The sequence below is a fragment of the Salvelinus alpinus genome, chromosome 30 (assembly GCF_045679555.1).
Source record: "Salvelinus alpinus chromosome 30, SLU_Salpinus.1, whole genome shotgun sequence".
NCBI classification, from domain to species: Eukaryota; Metazoa; Chordata; class Actinopteri; order Salmoniformes; family Salmonidae; genus Salvelinus; species Salvelinus alpinus.
The window spans coordinates 2,462,615-2,489,814 of record NC_092115.1 but is presented as its reverse complement, the minus strand read 5'-3'; the positions used below and the strand labels follow the sequence as shown (position 1 = coordinate 2,489,814).

Here is a 27,200-nt window from a genome sequence, read left to right as displayed (position 1 = left end):
GGTGTCAAGCTTATGGGCATGTGACAGCCGTGTGTAGGAGGGAGGTTGCTAGGTGTGAGAAGTGTGCAGAAGGGCATGAGACAAAGGAATGTGTAGCATTGGGGAAAGTAGTGGTATGTGTTAACTGTAGGGGTGCCCATGGGGCTGGGGATCAGAAATGTCCCGTGCGAGAGAGGCAGGTTGAGAGTAGTACAGAAGTTGTCTTGATGATCGATACTTGGCTGCCTTTTGACAAATACAAATAATATCGCTCTTATCCATAATAATCTCATCATATAGGTAGCCTATCCGCACTGTATCAGAGCTGTTGTCTAGAGTGCCGTTTTTGTGACAAAACCGTCCGTAGAATTAATGTAACAGTACTCTTCTTGCGTTGTGTACAATCAATCATCGACACGAACTCCAACTTGTAGCACCAGTCATGGAGATTTATTCTGATAGAAACAGCACGTCATGCAATGCACAGCTCACCATCCAACTCTGCACTCACGCACTGTACAAAATATACGACCCCCACTCACCAGACACAGTAAGTTGCTAGCTAGTATTAGCTGGAATTCTCTACAACAAAATGCACAACAAATATTCACCAAAAAACGCTGCATCTTACGTGTGATGTTCGAATAACATTTACAAACAAATTGCTATAAATTGCACATTTAAATCATCACTTGGGAGTATAAAAATCACTTTTGACGTACAGTGCTTTGCAACCGACAACTTCCCGCTGGTTTGGTGCTTGTTCACTGGGACGGTTCTGACTGAAACGTCCTCCGTCGTAAGCGAGCTACACAAACCAGCCAATAAGATGCCATGTTGACAAAAATAAAACCATAAACCCATTGGCCTAACAATAAAGTGGCAAGGGGAATCACCAATATAACCCTGTTACACTAACAATGACATGGCAATAAATTTAACTTGTATTTTTAATTTGATACATGGGAATTTAAAATGTAGATTTATGTGCACTACGTCACAAAGTGCAAAAAGTCAGTTTGATGGAAACATCTCTATTGGAAAAATGCGCATAATGTGTTATGCAGATGTTTGAATATTCGCATGGATATCTGTCGCAAATTAGTTGGAAACCTAGCTAACGAAAATAAATATATTCAAAAATAGAAGGAAGTCTGGAGCATCAACTGGGACTATTCTAGCAAAGGATAAAGCAGATATCCTGTGAACAACAGGCAAAACTCCGATATAAAGTATTTGTTCTCAAAGTTGCCAGGATATCACGTGTCCTACTTATATCATTACACTTGTAACAACCTAAGCAAAACGAAACGTATATTTGATAAAATAAGCCATTACATTTTGTCAATAAAATTCGGCGCTCTCTCATTGACCTCCATACAAAAACGAATCGCTTGATGAGCGAAAAAAACGTCACCTGCTGGAAAATACATATTTTGGCCCAACTATCCCTCTCGTTTCGCCTCTTCCGCTCTGCTGAAGCGGAACAAGAATTAGAGGGGCAAATTTGTGAAACTTTTTGGCCAGTGTGCCTACGTTTCCCAAAACCCACTGCGACGGCAAAATCCGCCATATTGAAATCGCCAGAACGGGAACGCGCTGGCTGCATAGTCTGTATCCACAACACAGCATGTAAGTACATAAACAAACACGTTTCGGTGATATTTGAATGTTTTTCAGCTTCGTAGTTAGACGACTACAGTAACGATAAAAAAAGGGTGAATCAGCTAATGGTACATTGAAAAATAGATCGCTTGTATATTAGTGCATCGTTGATTGATCGTGAGGCTCGGTCGCAGCTGTTGTAGCTACTGTAGCTAACCTTAAGTTAGCCAGCTAACCTGTCTTTATGTGGGTTTTTTCTAGTGATAGTGCAGAATAATATACAATAAACGCCATCTATCTTGTTGCGCATAGGCATTATGCATAGATATGAAGTAAAAAAATAAGTAAAAAGTTCAGGGCTATATAGCGGATTTTATCCAGGCGATTCTGTATGCGCACATCTGTAACGTTAGCAGCCATAATTCAACACAAAGACAAATGGGAAAGCTAACTGCTAATGCTGTGTTAGCAGTGTTAGCTAGCTAATAATGTTTTGTTCCACTGTCTGGTACATAACACTGGATATATAAAATACATTCATTTTTAAGAGCGTTGCCTCCCAAAATAGATTAAAGTATGCATTGGTATGATTGTACTCCGGGTTGCTAGCTAATTAATGTGCTTTTGGAGGCAAAAAAAAAAATGAATCCTAGCTAACTGTCAAACCATCAGATGCTGTCGAAGGGAAATTCCATGGTAACAGAGTGATGCTGAGACTCAGATTTTTCTCTTTAAAAGGGTATGTCAAACTAAAACCAATGATGCCAAATTTAACCCTAAGCACAACTCAATGTACATTGACCTCTTTTAACAATTTCCACAGATAATTTTACAAAAACACATTTACTTGAAGAACAGTGCCGATCCAATGTTTGGTAACAGAAATAATGACCGTTTGTGCTGTTGGTTCCGTCATTCTGTTACCAAACTTTGCATCTGCAACGAAACAGTGATTTGACATCACTGCAATGTTTAAGTTATTTTTGTTTTCCAGTCCCCGGATGATCTAGCTACCTATTTATCAATTTATCTAGCTTCTCTGTTTTTCTTTTCTGCACATGAAATGTAAACATTTTGTTAAACGGTGCTAACCAAAAGTAAGCGTGTGTGAGAGGGAGGGAGGGAGAGAGAGAGAGAGATGGATGGATGTGTTTTTGGTCCATTTTAATTATTATGTTATTTTATTCCAGATTGGGACTATGACGCAGACAGTGCAGACGAACGGGGTGCAACCCCTCAGTAAGACCTGGGAACTCAGTCTGTATGAGCTACAGAGGATTCCACAGGTAGGGACCACGTTAATGTAACACCTCAGTCTGTATGAGCTACAGAGGACTCCACAGGTAGGGACCACGTTAATGTAACACCTCAGTCTGTATGAGCTACAGAGGACTCCACAGGTAGGGACCACGTTAATGTAACACTTCAGTCTGTATGAGCTACAGAGGACTCCACAGGTAGGGACCACATTAATGTAACACCTCAGTCTGTATGAGCTACAGAGGACTCCACAGGTAGGGACCACATTAATGTAACACCTCAGTCTGTATGAGCTACAGAGGACTCCACAGGTAGGGACCACATTAATGTAACACCTCAGTCTGTATGAGCTACAGAGGACTCCACAGGTAGGGACCACATTAATGTAACACCTCAGTCTGTATGAGCTACAGAGGACTCCACAGGTAGGGACCACGTTAATGTAACACCTCAGTCTGTATGAGCTACAGAGGACTCCACAGGTAGGGACCACATTAATGTAACACTTCAGTCTGTATGAGCTACAGAAGACTCCACAGGTAGGGACCACATTAATGTAACACTTCAGTCTGTATGAGCTACAGAGGACTCCACAGGTAGGGACCACATTAATGTAACACCTCAGTCTGTATGAGCTACAGAGGACTCCACAGGTAGGGACCACATTAATGTAACACCTCAGTCTGTATGAGCTACAGAGGATTCCACAGGTAGGGACCACATTAATGTAACACCTCAGTCTGTATGAGCTACAGAGGACTCCACAGGTAGGGACCACATTAATGTAACACCTCAGTCTGTATGAGCTACAGAGGATTCCACAGGTAGGGACCACGTTAATGTAACACTTCAGTCTGTATGAGCTACAGAGGATTCCACAGGTAGGGACCACGTTAATGTAACACTTCAGTCTGTATGAGCTACAGAGGACTCCACAGGTAGGGACCACATTAATGTAACACTTCAGTCTGTATGAGCTACAGAGGATTCCACAGGTAGGGACCACGTTAATGTAACACTTCAGTCTGTATGAGCTACAGAGGACTCCACAGGTAGGGACCACATTAATGTAACACTTCAGTCTGTATGAGCTACAGAGGACTCCACAGGTAGGGACCACATTAATGTAACACCTCAGTCTGTATGAGCTACAGAGGACTCCACAGGTAGGGACCACGTTAATGTAACACTTCAGTCTGTATGAGCTACAGAGGACTCCACAGGTAGGGACCACATTAATGTAACACCTCAGTCTGTATGAGCTACAGAGGATTCCACAGGTAGGGACCACATTAATGTAACACCTCAGTCTGTATGAGCTACAGAGGACTCCACAGGTAGGGACCACATTAATGTAACACCTCAGTCTGTATGAGCTACAGAGGATTCCACAGGTAGGGACCACGTTAATGTAACACTTCAGTCTGTATGAGCTACAGAGGATTCCACAGGTAGGGACCACGTTAATGTAACACTTCAGTCTGTATGAGCTACAGAGGACTCCACAGGTAGGGACCACATTAATGTAACACTTCAGTCTGTATGAGCTACAGAGGATTCCACAGGTAGGGACCACGTTAATGTAACACTTCAGTCTGTATGAGCTACAGAGGACTCCACAGGTAGGGACCACATTAATGTAACACCTCAGTCTGTATGAGCTACAGAGGATTCCACAGGTAGGGACCACGTTAATGTAACACTTCAGTCTGTATGAGCTACAGAGGATTCCACAGGTAGGGACCACATTAATGTAACACCTCAGTCTGTATGAGCTACAGAGGATTCCACAGGTAGGGACCACGTTAATGTAACACTTCAGTCTGTATGAGCTACAGAGGACTCCACAGGTAGGGACCACGTTAATGTAACACCTCAGTCTGTATGAGCTACAGAGGACTCCACAGGTAGGGACCACGTTAATGTAACACCTCAGTCTGTATGAGCTACAGAGGACTCCACAGGTAGGGACCACGTTAATGTAACACCTCAGTCTGTATGAGCTACAGAGGATTCCACAGGTAGGGACCACGTTAATGTAACACTTCAGTCTGTATGAGCTACAGAGGACTCCACAGGTAGGGACCACGTTAATGTAACACCTCAGTCTGTATGAGCTACAGAGGACTCCACAGGTAGGGACCACGTTAATGTAACACCTCAGTCTGTATGAGCTACAGAGGACTCCACAGGTAGGGACCACATTAATGTAACACCTCAGTCTGTATGAGCTACAGAGGATTCCACAGGTAGGGACCACGTTAATGTAACACTTCAGTCTGTATGAGCTACAGAGGACTCCACAGGTAGGGACCACGTTAATGTAACACCTCAGTCTGTATGAGCTACAGAGGACTCCACAGGTAGGGACCACGTTAATGTAACACCTCAGTCTGTATGAGCTACAGAGGACTCCACAGGTAGGGACCACGTTAATGTAACACCTCAGTCTGTATGAGCTACAGAGGATTCCACAGGTAGGGACCACGTTAATGTAACACTTCAGTCTGTATGAGCTACAGAGGACTCCACAGGTAGGGACCACGTTAATGTAACACCTCAGTCTGTATGAGCTACAGAGGACTCCACAGGTAGGGACCACGTTAATGTAACACCTCAGTCTGTATGAGCTACAGAGGACTCCACAGGTAGGGACCACGTTAATGTAACACCTCAGTCTGTATGAGCTACAGAAGACTCCACAGGTAGGGACCACGTTAATGTAACACCTCAGTCTGTATGAGCTACAGAGGACTCCACAGGTAGGGACCACATTAATGTAACACCTCAGTCTGTATGAGCTACAGAGGATTCCACAGGTAGGGACCACGTTAATGTAACACTTCAGTCTGTATGAGCTACAGAGGACTCCACAGGTAGGGACCACGTTAATGTAACACCTCAGTCTGTATGAGCTACAGAGGACTCCACAGGTAGGGACCACGTTAATGTAACACCTCAGTCTGTATGAGCTACAGAAGACTCCACAGGTAGGGACCACGTTAATGTAACACCTCAGTCTGTATGAGCTACAGAGGACTCCACAGGTAGGGACCACGTTAATGTAACACCTCAGTCTGTATGAGTTACAGAGGACTCCACAGGTAGGGACCACGTTAATGTAACACCTCAGTCTGTATGAGTTACAGAGGACTCCACAGGTAGGGACCACATTAATGTAACACCTCAGTCTGTATGAGTTACAGAGGACTCCACAGGTAGGGACCACGTTAATGTAACACCTCAGTCTGTATGAGCTACAGAGGACTCCACCGGTAGTTATGAACTTTAGTTTAAAGTTCATAATGGAGATTTGAGAGTTTGTCACAGATCAGGGTTCATACAGTGCATTCGGAAAGTATTCAGACCCCTTGACTTTTTCCACGGTTTATGTTACAGCCCTATTATAAAATTGATATATATTTTTTAAATCCCTCATCAATCTACACACAATACCCCATAATGACAAAACAAAAACAGTTTTTTAGACATTTTTGCTAAGTATTAAAAATTAAAGATACCGTATTTACATAAGTATTCAAATCCTTTACTTTGAGACTCAAAATGGAGCTCAGGTGCATCCTGTTTCCATTGATCATCCTTGATGTTTCTACAACTTGATTGGAGTCCACCTGTGGTAAATTCAATTGATTGGACATGATTTGGAAAGGCACACACCTGTCTATATAAGGTCCCACAGTTGACAGTGCATGTCAGAATAAAAAACCAAGCCATGACGTTGAAGGAATTGTCCGTAGTGCTTCGAGACAGGATTGTGTCGAGGCACATATCTGGGGAAAAATGTCTGCAGCATTGAAGGTCCCCAAGAACACAGTGGTCTCCATCATTCTTAAATGGAAGACGTTTGGAACCACCAAGACTCTTTCTAGAGCTGGCCAAACTGAGCAATTGGAGGAGAAGGCGCTTGGTCAGGGAGGGATTCCCTCAGAATGGATGGCTCCTTACATATGTGTAGTGTCTGATAAAGGTGAAAGTTCATACATATGATCCCTCTACTTAGTTTAACAATGTTACCCAGCCTGTTCTTACTCTGTTTAGATTACCAAAACAGCAGATCATATTGAATATTAATATGGTTTCAATTAACGATCTGCAGAAGATTGTCATCAGCGTCTTATCGACCCAGAAACTGTGGAGTTTCCTCAGAAAGAACAAGCAATGATTTCCCCTTTGAACAGATATAGCATCCACATTAGCCTCAACTCAGTTTGCTGTCAGGGAAGGTGGTAATACTGTCTAATCAGCGGTAGGGCTGGTTTGTTCCCTGTAGGAGGGTGATGGTCTGTTTGTTCCCTGTAGGAGGGTCGTGGTCTGTTCCCTGTAGGAGGGTGATGGTCTGTTTGTTCCCTGTAGAGGGTGATGGTCTGTTTGTTCCCTGTAGGAGGGTCGTGGTCTGTTTGTTCCCTGTAGGAGGGTGATGGTCTGTTTGTTCCCTGTAGGAGGGTGATGGTCTGTTTGTGCCCTGTAGGAGGGTGATGGTCTGTTTGTTCCCTGTAGGAGGGTGATGGTCTGTTTGTTCCCTGTAGGAGGGTCGTGGTCTGTTTGTTCCCTGTAGCAGGGTGATGGTCTGTTTGTCCCCTGTAGCAGGGTGATGGTCTGTTTGTTCCCTGTAGCAGGGTGATGGTCTGTTTGTTCCCTGTAGGAGGGTGATGGTCTGTTTGTTCCCTGTAGGAGGGTGATGGTCTGTTTGTTCCCTGTAGGAGGGTGATGGTTTGTTTGTTCCCTGTAGGAGGGTGATGGTCTGTTTGTTCCTGTAGGAGGGTGATGGTCTGTTTGTTCCCTGTAGGAGGGTGATGGTCTGTTTGTTCCCTGTAGGAGGGTGATGGTCTGTTTGTTCCCTGTAGGAGGGTGATGGTCTGTTTGTTCCCTGTAGGAGGGTGATGGTCTGTTTGTTCCCTGTAGGAGGGTGATGGTCTGTTTGTTCCCTGTAGGAGGGTGATGGTCTGTTTGTGCCCTGTAGGAGGGTGATGGTCTGTTTGTTCCCTGTAGGAGGGTCGTGGTCTGTTTGTTCCCTGTAGCAGGGTGATGGTCTGTTTGTTCCCTGTAGGAGGGTGATGGTCTGTTTGTTCCCTGTAGGAGGGTGATGGTCTGTTTGTTCCCTGTAGGAGGGTGATGGTCTGTTTGTTCCCTGTAGGAGGGTGATGGTATGTTTGTCCCCTGTAGGAGGGTGATGGTCTGTTTGTCCCCTGTAGGAGTGATGGTCTCTTTGTCCCCTGTAGGAGGGTGATGGTCTGTTTGTTCCCTGTAGGAGGGTCGTGGTCTGTTTGTTCCCTGTAGCAGGGTGATGGTCTGTTTGTTCCCTGTAGGAGGGTGATGGTCTGTTTGTTCCCTGTAGGAGGGTGATGGTCTGTTTGTTCCCTGTAGGAGGGTGATGGTCTGTTTGTTCCTGTAGGAGGGTGATGGTCTGTTTGTTCCCTGTAGGAGGGTGATGGTCTGTTTGTTCCCTGTAGGAGGGTGATGGTCTGTTTGTTCCCTGTAGGAGGGTGATGGTCTGTTTGTCCCCTGTAGGATGGTCGTGGTCTGTTTGTTCCCTGTAGGAGGGTCGTGGTCTGTTTGTTCCCTGTAGGAGGGTGATGGTCTGTTTGTTCCCTGTAGGAGGGTGATGGTCTGTTTGTTCCCTGTAGCAGGGTGATGGTCTGTTTGTTCCCTGTAGCAGGGTGATGGTCTGTTTGTCCCCTTTAAGAGGGTCATGGTCTGTTTGTTCCCTGTAGCAGGGTGATGGTCTGTTTGTTCCCTGTAGGAGGGTCGTGGTCTGTTTGTTCCCTGTAGCAGGGTGATGGTCTGTTTGTTCCCTGTAGCAGGGTGATGGTCTGTTTGTCCCCTTTAAGAGGGTCATGGTCTGTTTGTTCCCTGTAGCAGGGTGATGGTCTGTTTGTTCCCTGTAGCAGGGTGATGGTCTGTTTGTTCCCTGTAGCAGGGTGATGGTCTGTTTGTTCCCTGTAGCAGGGTGATGGTCTGTTTGTTCCCTGTAGCAGGGTGATGGTCTGTTTGTTCCCTGTAGCAGGGTGATGGTCTGTTTGTTCCCTGTAGGAGGGTGATGGTCTGTTTGTTCCCTGTAGGAGGGTGATGGTCTGTTTGACCCCTTTAGGAGGGTGATGGTCTGTTTGTTCCCTGTAGGAGGGTGATGGTCTGTTTGTTCCCTGTAGCAGGGTGATGGTCTGTTTGTTCCCTGTAGCAGGGTGATGGTCTGTTTGTTCCCTGTAGCAGGGTGATGGTCTGTTTGTTCCCTGTTGGAGGGTGATGGTCTGTTTGTTACCTGTAGCAGGGTGATGGTCTGTTTGTTCCCTGTAGGAGGGTGATGGTCTGTTTGTTCCCTGTAGCAGGGTGATGGTCTGTTTGTTCCCTGTAGCAGGGTGATGGTCTGTTTGTTCCCTGTAGCAGGGTGATGGTCTGTTTGTTCCCTGTAGCAGGGTGATGGTCTGTTTGTTCCCTGTAGCAGGGTGATGGTCTGTTTGTTCCCTGTAGCAGGGTGATGGTCTGTTTGTTCCCTGTAGCAGGGTGATGGTCTGTTTGACCCCTGTAGGAGGGTGATGGTCTGTTTGTTACCTGTAGGAGCGTCGTGGTCTGGAGTCTCCACAGTGAGCTGATGTGTCCCGTCTGTTTGTCCCCTGTAGGAGGCCATCACAGATGGGCTGGAGATCGCTGTGTCTCCCAGGAGTCTCCACAGTGAGCTGATGTGTCCCGTCTGTTTGTCCCCTGTAGGAGGCCATCACAGATGGGCTGGAGATCGCGGTGTCTCCCAGGAGTCTCCACAGTGAGCTGATGTGTCCCATCTGTCTGGACATGCTGAAGAACACCATGACAACCAAGGAATGTCTGCACCGCTTCTGTGCCGACTGCATCATCACCGCCCTCAGATCAGGGTATGTCCCCCTACCCTATAGTAACCTACCCTATAGTAACCTACCCTACCCTACCCTATAGTAACCTACCCTACCCTATAGTAACCTACCCTACCCTATAGTAACCTACCCTACCCTATAGTAACCTACCCTACCCTACCCTATAGTAACCTACCCTACCCTAAAGTAACCTACCCTACCATATAGTAACCTACCCTACCCTATAGTAACCTACCCTACCCTACCCTATAGTAACCTACCCTACCCTATAGTAACCTACCCTACCCTATAGTAACCTACCCTACCCTATAGTAACCTACCCTATAGTAACCTACCCTACCCTATAGTAACCTACCCTACCCTATAGTAACCTACCCTAAAGTAACCTACCCTACCCTAAAGTAACCTACCCTACCCTATAGTAACCTACCCTACCCTATAGTAACCTACCCTACCCTACCCTATAGTAACCTACCCTACCCTATAGTAACCTACCCTACCCTAAAGTAATCTACCCTACCCTATAGTAACCTACCCTACCCTATAGTAACCTACCCTACCCTACCCTAACCTACCCTATAGTAACCTACCCTACCCTATAGTAACCTACCCTATAGTAACCTACCCTACCCTACCCTCATCTAACCTACCCTGCCCTAAAGTAACCTACCCTAAAGTAACCTACCCTACCCATCATCACCGCCCTCAGATCAGGGTATGTACCCCTAACCTACCCTAAAGTAACCTACCCTACCCTTCATCACTACCTCAGATCAGGGTATGTACCCCTAACCTACCCTAAAGTAACCTACCCTACCCTTCATCACTACCTCAGTTCAGGGTATGTACCCCTAACCTACCCTAAAGTAACCTACCCTACCCTACATCACTACCTCAGATCAGGGTATGTACCCCTACCCTACCCTATAGTAACCTACCCTAAAGTAACCTACCCTAAAGTAACCTACCCTATAGTAATTACCCTACCCTAAAGTAACCTACCCTACCCTATAGTAACCTACCCTACCCTAAAGTAACCTACCCTATAGTAACTTACCCTACCCTAAAGTAACCTACCCTAAAGTAACGTAACCTACCCTACCCTAAAGTAACCTACCCCACCCTATAGTAACCTACCCTACCCTATAGTAACCTACCCTACCCTAAAGTAACCTACCCTACCCTAAAGTAACCTACCCTACCCTATAGTAACCTACCCTACCCTACCCTAAAGTAACCTCACCTACCCTAAAGTAACCTCACCTACCCTATAGTAACCTACCCTACCCATCATCACCGCCCTCAGATCAGGGTATGTACCCCTAATCTACCCTAAAGTAACCTCACCTACCCATCACCACCACATGCTACTGTTGACACCACCACCACCACCGCATGCTACTGTTGACACCACCACCACATGCTACTGTTGACACCACCACCACCACATGCTACTGTTGACACCACCACCACCACATGCTACTGTTGACACACCACCACCACATGCTACTGTTGACACCACCACCACATGCTACTGTTGACACACCACCACCACCACCACATGCTACTGTTGACACACCACCACCACATGCTACTGTTGACACACCACCACCACATGCTACTGTTGACACCACCACCACATGCTACTGTTGACACACCACCACCACCACCACATGCTACTGTTGACACCACCACCACCACATGCTACTGTTGACACCACCACTACCACATGCTACTGTTGACACCACCACTACCACATGCTACTGTTGACACCACCACCACCACATGCTACTGTTGACACCACCACCACCACCACATGCTACTGGTGACACCACCACCACATGCTACTGTTGACACCACCACCACCACATGCTACTGTTGACACCACCACCACCACATGCTACTGTTGACACCACCACCACCACCACATGCTACTGTTGACACCACCACCACCACCACATGCTGCTGTTGACACCACCACCACATGCTACTGTTGACACCACCACCACCACATGCTACTGTTGACACCACCACCACCACATGCTACTGTTGACACCACCACCACCACCACATGCTACTGTTGACACCACCACCACCACATGCTACTGTTGACACACCACCACCACCACCACATGCTACTGTTGACACCACCACCACCACATGCTACTGTTGACACACCACCACCACCACCACATGCTACTGTTGACACCACCACCACATGCTACTGTTGACACACCACCACCACCACCACCACATGCTACTGTTGACACCACCACCACCACCACCACCACCACATGCTACTGTTGACACACCACCACCACCACATGCTACTGTTGACACCACCACCACATGCTACTGTTGACACACCACCACCACCACCACATGCTACTGTTGACACAACACCACCACCACCACATGCTACTGTTGACACCACCACCACCACCACATGCTACTGTTGACACCACCACCACCACATGCTACTGTTGACACACCACCACCACATGCTACTGTTGACATCACCACCACCACCACATGCTACTGTTGACACCACCACCACCACCACATGCTACTGTTGACACCACCACCACCACATGCTACTGTTGACACCACCACCACCACCACCACATGCTACTGTTGACACCACCACCACATGCTACTGTTGACACCACCACCACATGCTACTGTTGACACCACCACCACCACCACATGCTACTGTTGACACCACCACCACATGCTACTGTTGACACCACCACCACCACCACATGCTACTGTTGACACCACCACCACATGCTACTGTTGACACCACCACCACATGCTACTGTTGACATCACCACCACCACCACATGCTACTGTTGACATCACCACCACCACCACATGCTACTGTTGACACCACCACCACATGCTACTGTTGACACCACCACCACATGCTACTGTTGACACCACCACCACCACCACATGCTACTGTTGACACCACCACCACCACCACATGCTACTGTTGACACCACCACCACATGCTACTGTTGACACCACCACCACCACCACATGCTACTGTTGACACCACCACCACCACATGCTACTGTTGACACCACCACCACCACCACATGCTACTGTTGACACCACCACCACCACCACATGCTACTGTTGACACCACCACCACCACATGCTACTGTTGACACCACCACCACCACCACCACATGCTACTGTTGACACCACCACCACCACCACATGCTACTGTTGACACCACCACCACCACCACCACATGCTACTGTTGACACCACCACCACCACCACCACCACATGCTACTGTTGACACCACCACCACCACATGCTACTGTTGACACCACCACCACCACCACATGCTACTGTTGACACCACCACCATCACCACATGCTACTGTTGACACCACCACCATCACCACCACATGCTACTGTTGACACACCACCACCACCACCACATGCTACTGTTGACACACCACCACCACATGCTACTGTTGACACCACCACCACCACCACATGCTACTGTTGACACCACCACCACATGCTACTGTTGACACCACCACCACCACATGCTACTGTTGACACACCACCACCACCACATGCTACTGTTGACACCACCACCACCACATGCTACTGTTGACACCACCACCACCACATGCTACTGTTGACACACCACCACCACCACATGCTACTGTTGACTACCCAGTCGTGGTGTATATCTGTTGACTACCCAGTCGTGGTGTATGTATCTGTTGACTACCCAGTCGTGGTGTATGTATCTGTTGACTACCCAGTCGTGGAGTATGTATCTGTTGACTACCCAGTCGTGGTGTATGTATCTGTTGACTACCCAGTCGTGGTGTATGTATCTGTTGACTACCCAGTCGTGGTGTATTTATCTGTGTCTACTAACCATATGAACCGTCATGATCACTTTAGTGACACTGGACATCATTACCTCAGGTGACGTTCTAACCTCTGTCTGTGTTCGTTCTACCCAGCAACAAGGAATGCCCTACGTGCAGAAAGAAGCTGGTGTCTAAGCGGTCCCTGCGGCCGGACCCTAACTTCGACGCCCTCATCAGTAAAATCTACCCCAGCAGAGATGAGTACGAGGCCCACCAGGAGAGGGTTCTGGCCCGCATCTCCAAACACAACAACCAGCAGGCCCTGTCCCACAGCATCGAGGAGGGCCTCAAGATACAAGCCAAGAACAGGTACTGTACCCTGACTTCTGACCTTTAACTCCTGACCCTTAACCCTGTCCCACAGCATTGAGGAGGGCCTCAGGATTACAAGCCATGAACAGGTACTGTACCCTAACCCTTAACGCTTTTTCCTGACCCTTAACCCACAGCATCGAGGAGGGCCTTGAGATACAGCCCGTGACTGTACGGCTATTCTCATTTTAATAACATTTTCCCATTTAGGTGTCTCCTCACAAAGGTCAGAACAACTTACCCTATGATTTAAAACATGTTTCTAGAACTATGGTCAAATTGAATGTTACTTTATAAAATGGAATTTAAATCTGACCTCCTCCTACCACTGGGTGTCACTGCAGGCTGCAGCGAGGGAAGAAGCACCAGCTGGAGAACGGGAGCGGGGCGGAGGACAATGGTGACTCCTCCCACTGCAGCAATGCCTCCGTCCACTCCAACCAGGTATGAGCATTCCTTCATCTGCCCCTGTCGTTCTGCCCCTGAACAGGCAGTTAACCCACTGTTCCCCGGTAGGCCATCATTGTAAATAAGAATTTGTTCTTCACTGACTTGCCTAGTTAAATAAAATCCCATGTAGGGTTGCAGATTGCCAGTAACGTCCCCAAAATTCCCAGGTTTTTCAGAAATTCCCGGTATCAGGAAAAAGCAGGAAATCCGGGTTCCTCCAAACAGGATTTATTGAAAACCTGCCTGGATTTGTACAATCATATTCCCATGTCTATCAAATACCTAAACAGCAAACAGTGAAACTGAGTTGTGCTAGCAGGCCACTGACAGAACGTGTAAGGGTAGGATGTATTACGTATGTGGCTGTATGAGACGTGTACAATGTATATGGGATGGGTACCGTGCAGGGTATTAGTAATGTATTGTGTATATGGGATGGGTAGCGTGCAGGGTATTAGTAATGTATTGTGTATATGGGATGGGTAGCGTGCAGGGTATTAGTAATGTATTGTGTATATGGGATGGGTAGCGTGCAGGGTATTAGTAATGTATTGTGTATATGGGGATGGGTAGCGTGCAGGGTATTAGTAATGTATTGTTTATATGGGATGGGTAGCGTGCAGGGTATTAGTAATGTATTGTGTATATGGGATGGGTAGCGTGCAGGGTATTAGTAATGTATTGTGTATATGGGATGGGTAGCGTGCAGGGTATTAGTAATGTATTGTGTATATGGGATGGGTAGCGTGCAGGGTATTAGTAATGTATTGTGTATATGGGATGGGTAGCGTGCAGGGTATTAGTAATGTATTGTGTATATGGGATGGGTAGCGTGCAGGGTATTAGTAATGTATTGTGTATATGGGATGGGTAGCGTGCAGGGTATTAGTAATGTATTGTGTATATGGGATGGGTAGCGTGCAGGGTATTAGTAATGTATTGTGTATATGGGATGGGTAGCGTGCAGGGTATTAGTAATGTATTGTGTATATGGGATGGGTAGCGTGCAGGGTATTAGTAATGTATTGTGTATATGGGATGGGTAGCGTGCAGGGTATTAGTAATGTATTGTGTATATGGGATGGGATGGGTAGCGTGCAGGGTATTAGTAATGTATTGTGTATATGGGATGGGTAGCGTGCAGGGTATTAGTAATGTATTGTGTATATGGGATGGGTAGCGTGCAGGGTATTAGTAATGTATTGTGTATATGGGATGGGTAGCGTGCAGGGTATTAGTAATGTATTGTGTATATGGGATGGGTAGCGTGCAGGGTATTAGTAATGTATTGTGTAGATGGGATGGGTAGCGTGCAGGGTATTAGTAATGTATTGTGTATATGGGATGGGTTGGGTAGCGTGCAGGGTATTAGTAATGTATTGTGTATATGGGATGGGATGGGTAGCGTGCAGGGTATTAGTAATGTATTGTGTATATGGGATGGGTAGCGTGCAGGGTATTAGTAATGTATTGTGTATATGGGATGGGTAGCGTGCAGGGTATTAGTAATGTATTGTGTATATGGGATGGGTTGGGTAGCGTGCAGGGTATTAGTAATGTATTGTGTATATGGGATGGGATGGGTAGCGTGCAGGGTATTAGTAATGTATTGTGTATATGGGATGGGATGGGTAGCGTGCAGGGTATTAGTAATGTATTGTGTGTATGGGATGGGTAGCGTGCAGGGTATTAGTAATGTATTGTGTATATGGGATGGGTAGCGTGCAGGGTATTAGTAATGTATTGTGTATATGGGATGGGTAGCGTGCAGGGTATTAGTAATGTATTGTGTATATGGGATGGGTAGCGTGCAGGGTATTAGTAATGTATTGTGTATATGGGATGGGTTGGGTAGCGTGCAGGGTATTAGTAATGTATTGTGTAGATGGGATGGGTAGCGTGCAGGGTATTAGTAATGTATTGTGTATATGGGATGGGTTGGGTAGCGTGCAGGGTATTAGTAATGTATTGTGTAGATGGGATGGGTAGCGTGCAGGGTATTAGTAATGTATTGTGTATATGGGATGGGTAGCGTGCAGGGTATTAGTAATGTATTGTGTATATGGGATGGGTTGGGTAGCGTGCAGGGTATTAGTAATGTATTGTGTATATGGGATGGGTAGCGTGCAGGGTATTAGTAATGTATTGTGTATATGGGATGGGTAGCGTGCAGGGTATTAGTAATGTATTGTGTATATGGGATGGGTAGCGTGCAGGGTATTAGTAATGTATTGTGTAGATGGGATGGGTAGCGTGCAGGGTATTAGTAATGTATTGTGTATATGGGATGGGTAGCGTGCAGGGTATTAGTAATGTATTGTGTATATGGGATGGGATGGGTAGCGTGCAGGGTATTAGTAATGTATTGTGTATATGGGATGGGTAGCGTGCAGGGTATTAGTAATGTATTGTGTATATGGGATGGGTAGCGTGCAGGGTATTAGTAATGTATTGTGTATATGGGATGGGTAGCGTGCAGGGTATTAGTAATGTATTGTGTATATGGGATGGGTAGCGTGCAGGGTATTAGTAATGTATTGTGTATATGGGATGGGTAGCGTGCAGGGTATTAGTAATGTATTGTGTATATGGGATGGGTAGCGTGCAGGGTATTAGTAATGTATTGTGTATATGGGATGGGTAGCGTGCAGGGTATTAGTAATGTATTGTGTATATGGGATGGGTAGCGTGCAGGGTATTAGTAATGTATTGTGTATATGGGATGGGTAGCGTGCAGGGTATTAGTAATGTATTGTGTATATGGGATGGGTAGCGTGCAGGGTATTAGTAATGTATTGTGTAGATGGGATGGGTAGCGTGCAGGGTATTAGTAATGTATTGTGTAGATGGGATGGGTAGCGTGCAGGGTATTAGTAATGTATTGTGTATATGGGATGGGTAGCGTGCAGGGTATTAGTAATGTATTGTGTATATGGGATGGGATGGGTAGCGTGCAGGGTATTAGTAATGTATTGTGTATATGGGATGGGTTGGGTAGCGTGCAGGGTATTAGTAATGTATTGTGTATATGGGATGGGATGGGTAGCGTGCAGGGTATTAGTAATGTATTGTGTATATGGGATGGGATGGGTAGCGTGCAGGGTATTAGTAATGTATTGTGTATATGGGATGGGTAGCGTGCAGGGTATTAGTAATGTATTGTGTGTATGGGATGGGTAGCGTGCAGGGTATTAGTAATGTATTGTGTATATGGGATGGGTAGCGTGCAGGGTATTAGTAATGTATTGTGTATATGGGATGGGTAGCGTGCAGGGTATTAGTAATGTATTGTGTATATGGGATGGGTAGCGTGCAGGGTATTAGTAATGTATTGTGTATATGGGATGGGTAGCGTGCAGGGTATTAGTAATGTATTGTGTATATGGGATGGGTAGCGTGCAGGGTATTAGTAATGTATTGTGTATATGGGATGGGTAGCGTGCAGGGTATTAGTAATGTATTGTGTATATGGGATGGGTAGCGTGCAGGGTATTAGTAATGTATTGTGTATATGGGATGGGTAGCGTGCAGGGTATTAGTAATGTATTGTGTATATGGGATGGGTAGCGTGCAGGGTATTAGTAATGTATTGTGTATATGGGATGGGTAGCGTGCAGGGTATTAGTAATGTATTGTGTATATGGGATGGGTAGCGTGCAGGGTATTAGTAATGTATTGTGTATATGGGATGGGTAGCGTGCAGGGTATTAGTAATGTATTGTGTATATGGGATGGGTAGCGTGCAGGGTATTAGTAATGTATTGTGTATATGGGATGGGTAGCGTGCAGGGTATTAGTAATGTATTGTGTATATGGGATGGGTAGCGTGCAGGGTATTAGTAATGTATTGTGTATATGGGATGGGTAGCGTGCAGGGTATTAGTAATGTATTGTGTATATGGGATGGGTAGCGTGCAGGGTATTAGTAATGTATTGTGTATATGGGATGGGTAGCGTGCAGGGTATTAGTAATGTATTGTGTATATGGGATGGGTAGCGTGCAGGGTATTAGTAATGTATTGTGTATATGGGATGGGTAGCGTGCAGGGTATTAGTAATGTATTGTGTATATGGGATGGGTAGCGTGCAGGGTATTAGTAATGTATTGTGTATATGGGATGGGTAACGTGCAGGGTATTAGTAATGTATTGTGTATATGTTGCGTGTGATATACTTTTTATTTTCCATTTCAAATCGTTTCCATTGTGAAGTGGGGGGTTTACATGTTTTGTTGTAAAGTGGGCGTGTAAATGCATACAAATGTCCATTTTTGTTGAGTAAATGACACCTAGGAACATAACAGCAAGATGTCCAGTCAGTGTGTCTTTCCTCATTAAAGCATCTCATCGCTTTAACATTTTATGCCCTGGGTTTTGTTCCGCGTATCTTTTCTCCCCCCCCCCCAATTAAATAATATTTTCAATCAAAGCAGGAGGCGGGGCCGAGCATCAAGCGTACCAAGACGTCAGATGACTCTGGTCTGGACATGGACAACGCTACAGAGAACGGAGGAGGAGGAGACGTGGCCGTGGACGGAGCCAGCGAGATAGAACTGGTGTTCTGTCCTCATCCTACGCTCATGGACAAGGAGGACACCGTGCAGACCAGGTGGGGATCTGAGGCTAAGTGGGGTACAGGATGGGTGGACAAGGAGGACACCGTGCAGACCAGGTGGGGATCTGAGGCTAAGTGGGGTACAGGATGGGTGGACAAGGAGGACACCGTGCAGACCAGGTGTAGATCTGAGGCTAAGTGGGGTACAGGATGGGTGGACAAGGAGGACACCGTGCAGACCAGGTGTAGATCTGAGGCTAAGTGGGGTACAGGATGGGTGGACAAGGAGGACACCGTGCAGACCAGGTGGGGATCTGAGGCTAAGTGGGGTACAGGATGGGTGGACAAGGAGGACACCGTGCAGACCAGGTTTAGATCTGAGGCTAAGTGGGGTACAGGATGGGTGGACAAGGAGGACACCGTGCAGACCAGGTGGGGATCTGAGGCTAAGTGGGGTACAGGATGGGTGGACAGGAGGACACTGTGCAGACCAGGTGGGGATCTGAGGCTAAGTGGGGTACAGGATGGGTGGACAAGGAGGACACCGTGCAGACCAGGTTTAGATCTGAGGCTAAGTGGGGTACAGGATGGGTGGACAAGGAGGACACCGTGCAGACCAGGTGGGGATCTGAGGCTAAGTGGGGTACAGGATGGGTGGACAAGGAGGACACCGTGCAGACCAGGTGTAGATCTGAGGCTAAGTGGGGTACAGGATGGGTGGACAAGGAGGACACCGTGCAGACCAGGTGGGGATCTGAGGCTAAGTGGGGTACAGGATGGGTGGACAAGGAGGACACCGTGCAGACCAGGTGGGGATCTGAGGCTAAGTGGGGTACAGGATGGGTGGTTTGTTCCAGGTGCAGAATCTGCACAATATTAAAGCGGTGTTATTCACATTTTTTGGTTGGCCAAGAGTGTCATTGAAAGCCAGTCTGAGAAGCGGTAGATCTGTTCTATGTGTTATAGATCTGTCATTCTCATTGAAAGCCAGTCTGAGAAGCGGTAGATCTGTTGTATGTGTTATAGATCTGTCATTCTCATTGAAAGCCAGTCTGAGAAGCGGTAGATCTGTTCTATGTGTTATAGATCTGTTATTCTCATTGAAAGCCAGTCTAAGAAGCGGTAGATCTGTTCTATGTGTTATAGATCTGTCATTCTCATTGAAAGCCAGTCTGAGAAGCGGTAGATCTGTTCTATGTGTTATAGATCTGTCATTCTCATTGAAAGCCAGTCTGAGAAGCGGTAGATCTGTTCTATGTGTTATAGATCTGTCATTCTCATTGAAAACCAGTCTGAGAAGTGGTAGATCTGTTCTATGTGTTATAGATCTGTCATTCTCATTGAAAACCAGTCTGAGAAGCGGTAGATCTGTTCTATGTGTTATAGATCTGTCATTCTCATTGAAAACCAGTCTGAGAAGCGGTAGATCTGTTCTATGTGTTATAGATCTGTTATTCTCATTGAAAGCCAGTCTAAGAAGCGGTAGATCTGTTCTATGTGTTATAGATCTGTCATTCTCATTGAAAGCCAGTCTGAGAAGCGGTAGATCTGTTCTATGTGTTATAGATCTGTCATTCTCATTGAAAGCCAGTCTGAGAAGCGGTAGATCTGTTCTATGTGTTATAGATCTGTCATTCTCATTGAAAGCCAGTCTGAGAAGCGGTAGATCTGTTCTATGTGTTATAGATCTGTCATTCTCATTGAAAACCAGTCTGAGAAGCGGTAGATCTGTTCTATGTGTTATAGATCTGTCATTCTCATTGAAAACCAGTCTGAGAAGTGGTAGATCTGTTCTATGTGTTATAGATCTGTCATTCTCATTGAAAGCCAGTCTGAGAAGCGGTAGATCTGTTCTATGTGTTATAGATCTGTCATTCTCATTGAAAACCAGTCTGAGAAGCGGTAGATCTGTTCTATGTGTTATAGATCTGTCATTCTCATTGAAAGCCAGTCTAAGAAGCGGTAGATCTGTTCTATGTGTTATAGATCTGTCATTCTCATTGAAAGCCAGTCTGAGAAGCGGTAGATCTGTTCTATGTGTTATAGATCTGTCATTCTCATTGAAAGCCAGTCTGAGAAGCGGTAGATCTGTTCTATGTGTTATAGATCTGTCATTCTCATTGAAAACCAGTCTGAGAAGTGGTAGATCTGTTCTATGTGTTATAGATCTGTCATTCTCATTGAAAACCAGTCTGAGAAGCGGTAGATCTGTTCTATGTGTTATAGATCTGTCATTCTCATTGAAAACCAGTCTGAGAAGCGGTAGATCTGTTCTATGTGTTATAGATCTGTTATTCTCATTGAAAGCCAGTCTAAGAAGCGGTAGATCTGTTCTATGTGTTATAGATCTGTCATTCTCATTGAAAGCCAGTCTGAGAAGCGGTAGATCTGTTCTATGTGTTATAGATCTGTCATTCTCATTGAAAGCCAGTCTGAGAAGCGGTAGATCTGTTCTATGTGTTATAGATCTGTCATTCTCATTGAAAGCCAGTCTGAGAAGCGGTAGATCTGTTCTATGTGTTATAGATCTGTCATTCTCATTGAAAACCAGTCTGAGAAGCGGTAGATCTGTTCTATGTGTTATAGATCTGTCATTCTCATTGAAAACCAGTCTGAGAAGTGGTAGATCTGTTCTATGTGTTATAGATCTGTCATTCTCATTGAAAGCCAGTCTGAGAAGCGGTAGATCTGTTCTATTTCTATGCTTCCCGTTAAGTTTTGCGTTTGTCTTTTATTTTCGATTTTGTACATCAGCTTCAAACTGCTGAAATTACAATATTTTAGGTTATGGACAATATATTTCGCAGCAGTTTAGATGGTACAAACTGAAATGAGATTAACTATTAGAATTTTAGCAACTAATAATTGGCAGAGCGATTTCTGCATAGTGCACCTTTAAATCTTTAGAATGACTGAGGTTTGTTGATCTTCTAATCTGCATAGGCCTGTGTCTTCTAATCTGCATAGGCCTGTGTCTTCTAATCTGCATAGGCCTGTGTCTTCTAATCTACGTAGGCCTGTGTCTTCTAATATGCGTAGGCCTGTGTCTTCTAATCTGCGTAGGCCTGTGTCTTCTAATCTGCGTAGGCCTGTGTCTTCTAATCTGCGTAGGCCTGTGTCTTCTAATCTGCGTAGGCCTGTGTCTTCTAATCTGCGTAGGCCTGTGTCTTCTAATCTGCGTAGGCCTGTGTCTTCTAATCTGCATAGGCCTGTGTCTTCTAATCTACGTAGGCCTGTGTCTTCTAATCTACGTAGGCCTGTGTCTTCTAATATGCGTAGGCCTGTGTCTTCTAATCTGCGTAGGCCTGTGTCTTCTAATCTGCGTAGGCCTGTGTCTTCTAATCTGCGTAGGCCTGTGTCTTCTAATCTGCGTAGGCCTGTGTCTTCTAATCTGCATAGGCCTGTGTCTTCTAATCTGCGAAGGCCTGTGTCTTCTAATCTGCGTAGGCCTGTGTCTTCTAATCTGCGTAGGCCTGTGTCTTCTAATCTGCATAGGCCTGTGTCTTCTAATCTACGTAGGCCTGTGTCTTCTAATCTACGTAGGCCTGTGTCTTCTAATCTACGTAGGCCTGTGTCTTCTAATCTGCGTAGGCCTGTGTCTTCTAATCTGCGTAGGCCTGTGTCTTCTAATCTGCGTAGGCCTGTGTCTTCTAATCTGCGTAGGCCTGTGTCTTCTAATCTGCATAGGCCTGTGTCTTCTAATCTGCGAAGGCCTGTGTCTTCTAATCTGCGTAGGCCTGTGTCTTCTAATCTGCGTAGGCCTGTGTCTTCTAATCTGCGTAGGCCTGTGTATTTGAATCCTGTTTGTGAAAAACAGTGAGTGTACCTGTGGATGTTTAAATGGGGAAAGTTTAGATAGTGAAAGTGTGTGTGTGTAGACCTCAGGTAATGTGTTGTGGTATTGAGTTAGTGCCCAGGTTCATCAAGAGGTATGCTAATGCAACTGTGTGTGTGTGTGTGTGTGTGTGTGTGTGTGTGTGTGTGTGTGTGTGTGTGTGTGTGTGTGTGTGTGTGTGTGTGTGTGTGTGTGTGTGTGTGTGTGTGTGTGTGTGTGTGGGGTAGTGTTGAGTTTGTTCCCAGGTACATCAAGACGTCGGGTAACGCCACAGTGGACCACCTGTCTAAGTACCTGGCTGTGCGTCTGGCCCTGGAGGAACTGAGGAAGAACGGAGATGCCAGCCCCGTCAATGTAGACGCTGCCTCCGAGAAACAATACACCATTTATATCCCTACAGCCAACGGCCAGTTCACGGTAATAATACAATATATTACTACAAATACTACGACAATACACCATCTACATCCCTACAGCTCACTGCCAGTTCACTATACTAATTATATGCTAATTCTATACTAATTCTATACCATACTAATTCTATACTATACTACACCAATTCTATACTATACTAATTCTATTCTATGATAATTCTATGATAATTCTATACTACACAAATGCTATACTATACTACACTTATACCACACTAATTCTACACTATACTAATTCTATACTATGCCAATTCTATACTATGCTAATACTATGCCGTACTAATTCTATACTAATTCGATACTATACCAATTCTACACAATACTAATTCTACACAATACTAATTCTATACTATACTAATTCTATATTATACTAATTCTATACTACATTTATACTATACTAATTCAATGCTATACTACACTTAGACTGTACGAATTATACACTATACTAATTCTATACTATACTAATACCTTGCTATACTAATTGTGCTCTACTATTCTAATTCTATACCACACTATACTAATACTATACAAATTCTATACAATACAAATTCTATACTGTACTATACTAATTCTATTCTATGCTAATTCTATACCACGCTTATACTACTTCTATACTACACGTATACTATACTAATTTTACACTACAAATTCTATACTTATACCATGCTAATACTATGCCATACTAATTCCATACTATACTATACTAATTCCATACTACACTAATTTTATACTATACTAATTCGATACTATACTGGTACTAATACGATACTGTCCAAATTCTACACTATACTAATTCTATACTGTGCTGATTCTATACTATACTAATACTATACAAATTCTATTCTAATTCTATACTACACCTATACTATACTAATTATATGCTATAATACATGTGTACCATACTAATTCTATACTATACTAATACCGTACTATACTAATTCTGTACTGCGCTAATTCTATACTATACTAATTCCATACTACACTATACCAATTCTATACTAATACTATACTCTGCCAATTTTATACTATACTAATTCTATTCTATGCTAATTCTATACTACACGTATACTATACTAATTCTATACTATACTACATGTATACTTTACTAATTTTACACCATACGAATTCTATACTGTGCCAATTCTATACTATACTAATGCTATACTAATACTATGCCATACTGGTCCCATACTATGCTATACTAATTCTATACTATGCCAATTCTATGCTATACTAATTCTACACCATACTATGTTAATTCTATACTAATGAGGTACTATACCAATTCTATACTATATAATTCTATACTATGCTAATACCATACTATGCTAATTCTATACTATACAAATTCTCTTCTGATTATATTCTATACTAATTCTATACTATACTAATTCTATACTACACAAATTCTATACCATGCCATGCTAATTCTATACTATGCTAATTCTATACTATACTAATTCAATGTTATGCTAATTCTATACGATGCTAATTCTATACGATGCTGATTCTATACTAATTCGAAGGTCACAAGACGGACTTCAAATAAGCACACACTCCTAGTTGTCACCCAGGTGACCTTTAGCCTAGTGTTGCGTCTAATCACTGGTCACCCAGGTGAGCTTGTGTATATAATGCAACTAGTGAAGTGTGGAAAGAATTTCCTCCTGAAAGACAATAAATCAGACAATGCTCTCTGTCGGTCCTCTAGGTGCTGAACGGGTCTTTCTCTCTGGAGCTTGTCAGTGAGAAGTACTGGAAGGTGAACAAGCCCATGGAGCTGTTCTTCGCCCCCACCAAGGAGCACAAGTAGACCAGCTGGAGTACACCTGGGGGGTAGACCGCCTGGAGTACACCTGGGGGGTAGACCGCCTGGAGTACACCTGGGGGGTAGACCGCCTGGAGTACACCTGGGGGGTAGACCGCCTGGAGTACACCTGGGGGGTAGACCGCCTGGAGTACACCTGGGGGGTAGACCGCCTGGAGTACACCTGGGGGGTAGACCGAATGATACCGTATTCCCTGTGTACCAGGGTGGTGTCAGGAGGGAATAGGGTTCCAGGGAATAGGGTTCCAGGAGACCTGCCAGGAAGACACTATGGACTCACACTCTCTCCGTCTCTCCCCCTTTCTGATCTCCCCCTCTCCCTCCGTCTCTCCCCCTTTCTGATCTCTCTCTCCGTCTCTCCCCCTTTCTGATCTCCCCCTCTCCCTCCGTCTCTCCCCCTTTCTGATCTCCCCCTCTCCCTCCGTCTCTCCCCCTTTCTGATCTCTCTCTCCGTCTCTCCCCCTTTCTGATATCCCCCTCTCTCTCCGTCTCTCCCCCTTTCTGATCTCTCCCTCCGTCTCTCCCCCTTTCTGATCTCCCCCTCTCTCTCCGTCTCTCCCCCTCTCCCCCTTTCTGATCTCCCCCTCTCCCTCAGTCTCTCCCTCTTTCTGAACTTTTTCTCTCTCCCCCCATCTCTCCCTCTTTCTGATCTTTCTCTGATCTCTACACCTCTCTGTTTAACCATGTCTGGTGTATATTAGTTGATATGTTAGTATATGGGGCCTACACAAGGAAAACCTGACTCATCCATCAGCAAGCCATAACATCTTCATAAACATTACTGGGGACGGAACTGCAGCGGTGGGGTGGCGTCCAGGAGGGCAGCGCCGGGGTGGCGTCCAGGAGGGCAGCGGTGGGGTGGCGTCCAGGAGGGCAGCGGTGGGGTGGCGTCCAGGAGGGCAGCGGTGGGGTGGCGTCCAGGAGGGCAGCGGTGGGGTGGCGTCCAGGAGGGCAGCGGCGGGGTGGCGTCCAGGAGGGCAGCGGCGGGGTGGCGTCCAGGAGGGCAGCGGCGGGGTGGCGTCCAGGAGGGCAGCGGCGGGGTGGCGTCCAGGAGGGCAGCGGGGGGGTGGCGTCCAGGAGGGCAGCGGCGGGGTGGCGTCCAGGAGGGCAGCGGCGGGGTGGCGTCCAGGAGGGCAGCGGCGGGGTGGCGTCCAGGAGGGCAGCGGCGGGGTGGCGTCCAGGAGGGCAGCGCCGGGGTGGCGTCCAGGAGGGCAGCGCCGGGGTGGCGTTCAGTGTTACTAAACACATCTCTGGCGTTGGCCGGTGGTATTTCATACCACCTGCCTAAACTCAAACTAGGTCCCAAATGTAGTGGACTGCTTGGACCACAGCCCTACAGACCCTGGTCTAAAGTAGGGCACTGCATATGGAATAGGGGGCCATTTGGGATAACCTGAATGTATTATGACTTGCTGTCTGAAGGTGTTGTGACTAGCCAGTGGTCCTGTCACATAGCCCTTGTTGTAGGGTCATTTTACTGAGGTAGTTCCTGCTAGTTCCAGGGCTGTCTACCTGCTAGTTCCAGGGCTGTCTACCTGCTAGTTCCAGGGCTGTCTACCTGCTAGTTCCAGGGCTGTCTACCTGCTAGTTCCAGGGCTATCTACCTGCTAGTTCCAGGGCTGTCTACCTGCTAGTTCCAGGGCTGTCTACCTGCTAGTTCCAGGGTTGTCTACCTGCTAGTTCCAGGGCTGTCTACCTGCTAGTTCCAGGGCTGTCTACCTGCTAGTTCCAGGGCTGTCTACCTGCTAGTTCCAGGGCTGTTTACCTGCTAGTTCCAGGGCTGTCTACCTGCTAGTACCAGGGCTGTCTACCTGCTAGTTCCAGGGCTGTCTACCTGCTAGTTCCAGGGCTGTCTACCTGCTAGTTCCAGGGCTGTCTACCTGCTAGTTCCAGGGCTGTCTACCTGCTAGTTCCAGGGCTGTCTACCTGCTAGTTCCAGGGCTGTCTACCTGCTAGTTCCAGGGCTGTTTACCTGCTAGTTCCAGGGCTGTCTACCTGCTAGTACCAGGGCTGTCTACCTGCTAGTTCCAGGGCTGTCTACCTGCTAGTTCCAGGGCTGTCTACCTGCTAGTTCCAGGGCTGTCTACCTGCTAGTTCCAGGGCTGTCTACCTGCTAGTTCCAGGGCTGTCTACCTGCTAGTTCCAGGGCTGTCTACCTGCTAGTACCAGGGCTGTCTACC

The 27,200-nt window shown here is 46.1% G+C and overlaps 1 protein-coding gene across 2 annotated transcripts; it reads left to right on the top strand.

The window, feature by feature from the left end:
* Nucleotides 1-1,491: 1,491 nt before the first annotated feature.
* LOC139560046 (E3 ubiquitin-protein ligase RING2-like) lies at nucleotides 1,492-25,908 on the top strand. Of its 2 annotated transcripts, none has more exons than XM_071376535.1 (8): nucleotides 1,492-1,611; nucleotides 2,775-2,870; nucleotides 9,568-9,728; nucleotides 13,704-13,919; nucleotides 14,267-14,366; nucleotides 18,805-18,980; nucleotides 22,989-23,178; nucleotides 24,904-25,908. In XM_071376535.1, exons 2-8 carry the CDS (start codon nucleotides 2,784-2,786, stop codon nucleotides 25,003-25,005), a joined length of 1,032 nt encoding a protein of 343 aa, XP_071232636.1. In that variant the 5' UTR covers nucleotides 1,492-1,611; nucleotides 2,775-2,783; the 3' UTR covers nucleotides 25,006-25,908. The 2 variants fall into 2 exon arrangements, with proteins under 2 accessions (XP_071232636.1, XP_071232635.1); XM_071376534.1 differs by having other exon boundaries at nucleotides 18,802-18,980; nucleotides 24,904-25,907.
* The last annotated feature ends 1,292 nt before the right edge of the window (nucleotides 25,909-27,200 follow it).

What these genes read in the sequence shown, in the direction of transcription:
- LOC139560046 (XM_071376534.1), top strand. Translation starts at nt 2,784, where the DNA reads ATGACGCAGACAGTGCAGACGAACGGGGTGCAACCCCTCAGTAAGACC. An exon ending in AGCTACAGAGGATTCCACAG is followed by an intron (nt 2,871 to 9,567) that starts GTAGGGACCACG and finishes TGTCCCCTGTAG; the next exon opens with GAGGCCATCACAGATGGGCT. An exon ending in AAGATACAAGCCAAGAACAG is followed by an intron (nt 13,920 to 14,266) that starts GTACTGTACCCT and finishes GTGTCACTGCAG; the next exon opens with GCTGCAGCGAGGGAAGAAGC.